The sequence below is a fragment of the Vigna angularis genome, chromosome 7 (genome assembly GCF_016808095.1).
Source record: "Vigna angularis cultivar LongXiaoDou No.4 chromosome 7, ASM1680809v1, whole genome shotgun sequence".
Classification (NCBI taxonomy): Eukaryota; Viridiplantae; Streptophyta; class Magnoliopsida; order Fabales; family Fabaceae; genus Vigna; species Vigna angularis.
The window spans coordinates 35,121,197-35,131,406 of record NC_068976.1 but is presented as its reverse complement, the minus strand read 5'-3'; the positions used below and the strand labels follow the sequence as shown (position 1 = coordinate 35,131,406).

The 10,210-nt window shown below is 36.3% G+C and overlaps 1 protein-coding gene across 1 annotated transcript; it reads right to left on the bottom strand.

The window, feature by feature from the left end:
- Window positions 1–7,744, bottom strand: LOC108336712 (WEB family protein At2g38370). The gene is made up of 2 exons (XM_017573177.1): window positions 7,639–7,744; window positions 1–545 (listed from the first exon to the last, which is right to left on the bottom strand). The coding sequence occupies exons 1-2, from the start codon at window positions 7,742–7,744 to the stop codon at window positions 1–3; spliced, it is 651 nt and encodes a 216-aa protein (XP_017428666.1).
- Window positions 7,745–10,210: the final 2,466 nt, after the last annotated feature.

Sequence of the window (10,210 nt, the reverse complement as noted above, 5' to 3'; positions counted from 1 at the left end):
TCATTGCAAAAGGGCCTTCTTGCTGGTTTTAACTTCCTCTTTAGCTTCTTCTACCCTTTTCAAAATGTTCATGTTTGACAAATTTGTTTCCTCAACTTCAAGCATTGCATTTGCAACTCTCTTCCTAGATTGTTCCTCTGCATCATGGGCTTTGCATGTCAGAACGGTATACTCTTTAAATGAAAGAGTAATCTGATTTCCAGGTAAACTCTCATTTTCATTATTAGATAATGCGTTAATTTCTACAAGGGCAAAAGCTTCTGCAGCTTCTTTCATTTTCCTAGCAGCAACCAATCTGATTTTAGTCGTTCTTATCATGGTTTTTGTCTGTTCAATCTCGGACATTGTTCTCAGAACTTCTACTTTTGCAGATTCTCCCATTATTTTGAAATTCTCGGCCTCAGAACTCAATCGTTGGAACTTCACTTCAGACTGTTCCTTCTGTATCTTTGATTTCAATTCTTCAACAAGCTTTTTGGTACTTTCCAATTCTTTCAACACATCAAGAGTTTCCCTTTCTTTCAAGATCAGTTCTTTCTCCAATACTGATTTTTTAAAAAAAACAAAGGGGCTTTGGCAGCGGTTCAACCTAGAACCGATGCCATAGGTCCACCCTCCCCCTTTTTTTTCTTCCTTACTACTTCGGTTATTGAAGAACCGAGGTAGTATCCTTTGAGATATTACCTCGATTGGAACCGAGGCCAAAAGTCTCCCATCTTTTTACCTCGTCCGTATATGCCTCGGTTCCACAACCGAAACGTATTGACAAAAACAACCGATGTTGTTTCCCTTCACTGCACTAGTGGGCAAATGTCTAAATAATCATATACGTCGGCTCCCCTGACTGGACGCCAAAACTAAACGAAAAAGTAAAAAAAAAAATTTACTCTATTTAGACGTCCGTTATGGGAGGGCCAAACGTCTAAATACTCAGCCCAGAATCTAAAAAGTCAATTTTTGACTCAATTTAGACGTCTGATCCCGCCACTCTGACAATTATAGTCATTTAAACATCGGTCACCCCCATCCCAAACGTCCAAAGTGTGCGCCAAAATAAATTTTTAAATGCTTTAAATGTCAGCTAGGCAAGGGACCTGACGTCTAATGGTCTGCTATTACCAAACTTGCGTGCGAGGTAGTAGTTACGCGCACTCACTATTCATAATCTTCCTTGCGTTTTCTCTCTGTGGGCTACGATTTTAAGGTTCGATTTCTCACTTTTGCACCATTTAAAATTAATATTACTCCGATTACATTAATCTTTGATGAATTATCTTTCATTTGAATTGATTAAAATGCGTTTTCGTTGCGTTTTGGTACAGTTTTGCTCGTGTGCTTGGTCTTCGTGACTACTTTGGCCCTAAACAAAAAAACACTCAATCCATGAGTCAGGAGGCATTGAGGAAGATGGATCTTTAGTGGGAGGAAAGACTCAACCAAAGCATGAGATCAATGGAGCAACTATTCATGAAGCAACTACAAGAACAAAAGGAAATACAAAGAGCGCTTGAAGATAAGCTGCATTCCATGACGCAGGTTGCCCACTAAATCTCCCACAGCAGACATCTGACCTGTGTAGTCCGACGTCTATATAGACGTCTGACTGTGGGGTTTGATGTCTCATTAACGTCTCCTAGAAAGACGTCGGGTCGGGATCAGACGTAAAAAGCCCAAAACAACAAACGTTAAAAGCCTTTTCTACACTAGTGTATTTTCTTAAATGAGCTTTTCATGTCACAAGATTAATTTATATTGACATATTTAATTAAAAATTTAAATCATATTAATAACATAGTCTAAATTTGATTTGAGTATATTTTTGTTTGCAAATGTGTAACATCCCATTTTTAATAGTAAAATACTACTAAAATGAAATATTACATATATGATATTGGAACCACTATAAGAAAACAAACCTACAAAACAAGATCTACACCTATAGAATTATCTGGCCTCCCATCTGTTTCCCCTCACCTCTTTCTTGAAGAACTGAAAAGACTGCATCCCAAAGCTCATACCATTAAGGTGATCATCGCAAAGAGAAAAGCAACATACGATAGACAACACAGAAGCAAGGGTAAGTTAGTGGTAAAATAGTGCATCATAACACAATAAACTTTCCATTATACATTATATTATACACATAATAAACATCCATCAACATGCCATAAACTTATACTTGACCATCTCGATACAATATGAATGTCGAACTATGTTGGTTCTTGCACTTGTGGTGGTCTCTATTGCTCCTTACCAATGGGTTTCACCCTACCACTCACAAGATTAGTCCTCAAACGTCCTTTTGTCCACTGGAAAAAGGCCCCTCAAGCTAAGACCTCTTGCTACTCTCCATGACATAACCATCCATCTCTACTTAAGTTGGAGTTATTGAGAGTGTCAGGATAAACCACCAATACAAAGCTTCATACATTCATACAACAACAACATACACCATCATGTATCCTCTCCACGAGAATCATGAAATTACGTTCATCAACCATTTACTTAATCAACCACATATTCATCATCAACATATCCCTCTCATAATCATATATATATATATATATATATATATATATATATATATATATACACTTAACAAAAACATTGCATACTATCACATGAAACCTCGAATTATACATTAAACAACTAGTAACACTCCTACAAGTCATCAGAAGTCACATAATAACACAATTTCTTCTTGGTATCCTGACACTCACATTTAGGTAAGGAAAACAGCTTTGAAACCCTCACCAAAAGCTCCGAAAGGGTCCAAAACCCCCAAAACGACAAAAAAACGTCTAAAACGGATAACCGAAACTCCGAATTTGAGATCTTGGAAATTGAAAGAAAAAACAAAAGTTGTTGAGTAGAGCTCAACGCCCCAAAAGGGGCACCCGAACGCCAGACCCCTGGAACAGAGGCGCTCAAAGGGCGCTCAGGCGAGTTCTTCTTGCAAAAATGACGCCTAGGGGCCCCTTAAAGGGCGCCCAACGTTGCATCAGGTTTTAAAATTCACCTATTTTGAATTTGGTGACCTTCTACACAAGTTTAAATAACTCATAAACACTCTTAGACACTAAGAAACATCTAAAAATAGACCTCTAATTTGAATTGATCACTCCAAAACCAAATTGACATATGAAAACTCAAATTTACTCATATAAGCTACCCAAACTCAAATCTACACTTTCTAACTCCCATATCTATTTCCCAACTGCATAACCAGGTCCAAATACACCTGCTACTACACCCCAACATCTTAGATTTCTCACAGTCACTCTGTTTCCAGATCTTACCATTCAAAACATTAAATTTGGCCAAAATCCTCTAAGAACTCACCCTAAGGTGGCACAAACAGATTTTTCTCATTTAAATGCCTAGACAAGACCTAATGGGTCTTATAACACACTCCTAACTATCCAAAACATTCAACGCCTCTTACTTCCTATTCTCACTACTCAAAACCCCCGCTTTTTCCACTAATACACTTCAAAACTTCAACAATGAACCTCAATCCTCTTCCATATCAGATTTCAACCATCTAACTCTTTTAACAAGTCCTAATTAACCACATAACAGTGTTAGACCAGTTGTCATCTCACTCCAATAGCAAATTCTCAATTTCACTCACAAAAACCTCTCTTTTAAGCTTGAAACTCAAGTAATTCACTCTCAATTACTCCAACCACTTTAAGATCACCATTTAAACCAAATACAACCTCAAGATGCATAATTATAACAGTAAAAAATCTAAACATATCACACCAAGCATTCAAACATTAAACCACCTTGGATCATTATTTAAACTCAAACATAATTAGAACAATTAATTCAAATACATGTAATTCATTTATCCTACATAAATATATTAAGTTCAAACCCAACCCAATAATCTAAAGCAAGTTGTAACACCCCAAAAAAATTTTGCCCTTTTTTAAAAAACAAAACTTGAAACATTACAATAATACAATTACGGTAACACCCCGAACCTCAAGCTCAAATCTATAAGTTTACAGCTCAGACAAAACAGTAAAGATAACATTGAATCCTTCTAATACACTCTTCCATCTCTTCCTGCACTTGCACCAGATCATGCGACATCCCTTCATCTGCTCCCGTATAACAAAAACGTTATACGATCATTGCAAAAATATGATTTTTCCAATACATGCACAAATAAGTAAGGGTGAGCTAACATGCAATATAACATTTATAAAATATGCATAATTGTTTTGATATAAACATCATATAATATTTAGGTTAGACATCCCCATACACCAACATACCAAAATTTCTACTAGACACTCATACGGAAGATACAATGATGAGCTACTGGACAAAGCTATTCCCCAAACATTCTAACCGGATACTATTTGGACAGATGCTAACTGCTGAACACTATCTGTCGAGCGCTATCCGCCGAATGCTATCTGATGAATATTATTAGACTGAATTCCATATGAACGAACGCTAGGTGATCATGCACAATTGAGTCGAACGCTAAACTCAGAAAACCATAATGACCGAACACACTCATAATGAATACTGAGATCAAACACTAGGCCGAACGCTAGAAACCGAACGCCAGATCGAATACTGATTATACGAATGTTAAGATTGATCACTTAGGCTCGACACTAGACACCAAACGCTATTAGACCGTATACCATTAGGATGCACACCAAGAGACTGAATGCTTAGCAAGATCAAACACTTAGACTTCACGCTGAGACAATGCACTCTACTAGAACAATTACTATTATTTTGAACACTATTCAAACGATCCCTCAAAGATCAAATCTCGCACACCACAGATTAAGTACCATTCGGACGAACGCTTAATTGATCACTTTACTGGATTTAACACTATCTGAAGGTAACCTCATCGAGGCCGAATGTTCCCTACGTACGACCGCTAACCGTTAACAATCCTTGTCTGAGACAAGCGTCCTCCAAACCGAGCACTACCTATGAATGATCACTGCCTGAATCATGCATCATCACGACTAATCACTATTTATTAATCGATTGCTACTTCAACGAATATCAAGGCCGGTCACTCCTCATAAATGATTGCAACCTCAGAGCAACATCACCAATAAAGATCATTCTCTAAGAACCATCGCTACGAGACAGAACACTAGAATAAAGAACGCTTGAGTCAGGATTAAACGCCTAGAGTACCTTACTGAACACCTCAGTATTGACCGAACGTAATCAAACTAAACCACAGGGTACCAAAATACGACCGGACACTAGCTACCTGAGAACAACTAACATCAAGATCAACCGTTACCTAATAACGCCTACTACCCGAAAGTAAAATAATACCAAGACCGGACGTCACTAATAATAACGCACGCTACTACCTAAAGACCCAACAAGTTTTACTTCCCGTCTCTCTCGAAGAATTATTCCAAATCCAGTTTTATCTGTACTACCATCTCTCCCGTACCAGTACGATCATCACGGTTGGAAACCACAGCCACAACATGCAAGAAGAATAACCAGAAGCATCACATCATAACCCATTACATATACTATAACAATTCCCATGATAAATCGACCCACGTGACGATGCAGACTAGTCTTTCATAAACTAATGTCGTTTACTTGTAATTCGTCGTCATAACCTGCTCTTAATAACAGGCGACCCGAGCCGTCTTCCATCGCGACTTCAGACCTATCTCCCCGACTCCTCAAGGACTAACGAGTAAAAACATCGATACTACGCGTAACGATGCACTATACTCAACACGAGCCGAAGTCATTGGACGAGACATTCACCTCCTCGCGCAGAAGAAGGTGACACTCGAATCTCAGTCTCACGCGTGAGACTAGCAAAAATGCTCAAAAGACAGACGAAGTTACAAGTAAATAACATAGTGTATGTACCACCTCCAACAGAATAAACGTGCTCAATCACAAATTCATACATATTCTCAATAATATGTATAAATAAACCAATATTGGATCAAGGAAATAACCAATAATTCTCAATAATTGCTTCAAAATACTTCCACGGATTCATTCATTATTGCCGAACGCTATTTCCAACTCGAATACTGGACGAACGTTCTGGGATCCATCATCATCAACGACCGAACGCTGCCTATGGACACCAAATGTTATAAAACCGAGCCTCAAAGGACGAACGCTCGAGATCAAGTCTAGTCGTACGTTACCTCTGACGAGTACTTCCTGAGGATTAACACCATCGAGGACGAAGGCTCACATTCACAATTAACCAAGGTCGAACGTTCAAGATTCAAACCGAACACTTAAAACCGAACGCTCAAGATTGTTAACCAAGAATTCCAAGTTAAGAACGAACGTTCTGATATTTAGTCGAACCACTAAGTCACTTTGCCGAACGTCATTAAAAGAGGCCTGACCGAACGACATAAATCAACAGATAACCGAACGGTGCTAAAATCAAAACTTAACCGAACGCTAACTTATACCCAAAACCGAACGCTCAATTATACCCAAAAACCGAACGCTCACTTATTCTCAGAAACCGAACGCTCACTTATACCAAAAAGCCGAACGCTCAAGATTCAAACCTAAGAAGGTTAACTTATGACCGAACGCTATAATCATTAACACCTCAGACCGACCGTTTACGATTCAAACTTAGAATATCAATTTAAGGCCGAACGCTCACAAACTAAACCTGAGAATACCTCATCAAAACCGAACGATTACTATTATTAGAACCGAACGCTAAGGATCACGATTTGAGACTACCAAAAACCGATAGTTATAGTCACTATTATACGAATATCGATTGTCGAACGTTTACTTATATCATAAAAACCGAACGTTCAGGATTCAACCCTAAAAATCCATATTAAGGACGAACGACTACAATCACTAATACTCAACACCGAACGCCCAAGATTACTCATAGTGGATGTCAATTTAGGGACAAACGCTCAAGTTGAAACCTAGAATATCAACTGATAACGAACGCTCACAATCTGTACAATGCGAATACTAAGCTAAGTACGAACGTCTAACATCTCTATTTCACTGGATAATATCATTAACGAACGTCTGATATTAACTAACTCAAGGACGAACGCTGACGCTCGCTACACGAGAATACAAAACCGAACGCCCACAGATCAAGCCCAGAACGAACGTAACGCTCGTTATTGGAGGAGGCAAGACCGAACGGTTAAATTGTCCGATCTGAGCACTAGCTGACCGAACGCTCGTTCTACACGTTATAATTTGGCCGACCACTATTTGGTCGAGCACCAAGTGGACGAACGTTCTAGGTTGGCTGATTCGGGCGGACGCTCAGAACAATTACCGAACGTCCAGAAATTGGCCGACAACTATTTGGTCGAGCACTGTTGGAACGAACGTCCAATTTTGATTCACCAAAATTGGATGTACGCGCGTTCTGCAGAAATTCTGCAGAAACGCACCAGAGTCCAGAAACCCAGAAAACCTCCATTTTCAACCCCTTCTTTCCCAAATTTTACCCAGATTTGCAGCAACTACAAAATATCTCAAAAATCAAGGAAATAAATCAAACTCCCCTTACCTCTTGAAGACTTCCCTGTAAATTTTGGGATCTATCTCCTCCCAGACGTGCAAATCAAGATCTCCTTGCAACCTCACAGTTCTTCACTTCCTCTCCCAGATCTTGCTGCAAGGACTCCACTCTCACCAGCTGCCCAACCCAGATCCTCCTCTCAGCCCTTCTGAAGTTGGTACATCTTCCCATGGGTGCTATTTTGAATGGTTGAAAATGGAAGGAAGGGCTCCCTTCCTCTGGCTGCTCTCCCCTCACGACCACAAATGAGCCCCCTCTCCTTTTCTTAGCTTCCAGACTTATGCATCTCTAATTATTGCATCCCAATAATGAAAAAGGTGGGTAACCACCATGTCCCAAAAATACGGGTCTTACACAAGTTCTAGCTTCCCTTACCTCACAAGAAACAACCTAACTCAAAGAATGTTCTGTCGATTGCTTGAAATGCAAGGAAATTCTAGACGAACCTACGAAACACCAAATTGAAAACGGACAAAGTCCTTAGAAATTTAGATGATCCAAGAACGAGTAAGAGAGGCATGATTACACATGCAACAATACCAGATTCTTCTAAAACAGATTTAGAAAAGAAGGGAAAAAAGAGTCGAAACTTAGTTTGTATGTAGAGAATTCTAGAAAAGTAGTTTGTATGGTACGTTTTAAATAATAAACTCTTTTATAACAAAACTATTTATAAATAACACATTTAATATTAAAATAATCGAATCTCACTATTTTTAAACTACCACCACTTCTAAAATATCATTTTCTGAAATTTTACAAAATGTTACAAGAAATGAGTTCATAAAATAAATTAGCAACATAAAAATTATACTTTATTTTATTTTAAAACAATAAAGGTCGATAAGTTGATTTGTTTCTACACGGTTTGACTTTGACAAACTCATTGAAAAATGATTGAAAGTGGACTTTCATTTTGGCTCATTAAATGTTGAAATCAAATAGATTTCATGATCACTGGGAGAAACTTAAAATATTTAATCCAGGTCCTTATTAAGAAAATTGATCGATAAAAAGATAAATAATATTGTAGAACAATAATATATGATAGGTTCTTTTCCTTATTAGGCTAGTTAGTAATACTAATATTTTCAATTTTAATATGCTAGATTTTCGTGTATGAGTTAAAATCACATTGATAAAACAATCCATTTTTAGTAGTAGATTTAAGAAAAAGTGTTTTATTTTTTAATAATAACTATTAGTATAAATTGTATTCATTGTTTTTTTTATAAACTTGATTACAGGATATTGGTCCAATTGTAATCAAAATAAAATTTTCAAATATATCTATTTAAATAAACAATAAAACAAGTTGAACAAAGGTAAACAGATTTAGAAAAGAACTAGTTTGAGACTCTTTCGTACGCATATAGGTCAGATGCTTTTTTTTTTATATTTAATATTTTGATTAGAAAATAAATAATATAATTATTATTTTTTATAAATGAAATATTTATATTATATTTACGTATTATGATTATTTCTAATTTGCAAATTTGATATTACAACAAAACGGTTAATAATATGAAAAAATAATTAAATAATTAATAAAAAAATATTGAATTGTGTTTGAATTATATAGATAGAAATATAGAATATCCTATACTAATTAAATTAATGTACAGAAGATGTTTGTCAAGACGTTCTTCTTGATAAAGAAGCAAGGCTTCAACTTCTAAAGAGTAAGATCGAGACGAAATAAAATGGTGGTAACAAATTCATCGAACTCATCAAGTAATCCATCAAAAACAATTTCGATGTGATCGTTAGTAGAAATGGGATCGTGAGTAGAAATGGGAGACCCAATAACAAGTAATGAATTAACACGTACTAGTAAAGAATTAGGTTTCTAATGTGTTTTATATAATTGTATCCTAAAATATTCTTTTTTTTCATAGTTCAATTGCAGCACATATGATGTTATTAGGGAAATCAATTGCTAAGGCTAAAAATTTTGGATGGTTGACCTTCAAGGTTTGGTATTTTGGTCCATATTTTCTTATAATTGTTTTATTCCAACGATATTCCTCAATTATTTATAATTATGATGACATATTGTAATGTAATAGACAAACCGACTCATATGAGTGTGGTTACTATGTAATGCATTGGATGATGATAATTATTCGTGCCCATATTACATATGGCTGGGAAACGGTAATATTTGCATTGAATCAAATTTTGTCCTCCATTATTTGGAAATCATATACACTAATTGAAATCATTGTATTTTTGTGTAGAGCTTTAAGACTCTCCTTCTCCAATTCCTAACAAGTCCATTCATTAGATACGGAAAGTTTGTGCAAAATATGTAATAGAACTATACAATAGTATGTAATTGTTAGGATATAATAATTTGTATATTAGGATATCATAATTTGTACATTATATTGATTTTGGGTTATAATTATGTTTTTGTTTGAAAAATATATTACAGTATGTTTCTGTGTTGTGGATACTGGTTTTGATATGCAAGTATGTTTTTGTGACGTAGGATGATACAAAAATAAGAATGATATTTAAAAAAAACGCAAACTTAGGCAGCAATTATGACAAAAATTAAGGAAAAATAATTATTTATGGCCTCAATTCTTGGTGCAACCGAGGCCAAGGATGCTTAAATTAAATAATTAT

Coding starts and splice junctions, on each gene's coding strand:
- LOC108336712 (XM_017573177.1), bottom strand. CDS start 7,744: ATGGGAAGATGTACCAACTTCAGAAGGGCTGAGAGGAGGATCTGGGTT. Junction 546..7,638: donor GGGAGAGGAAGTGAAGAACT/GTGAGGTTGCAA, acceptor TTAAAAAATCAG/TATTGGAGAAAGAACTGATC.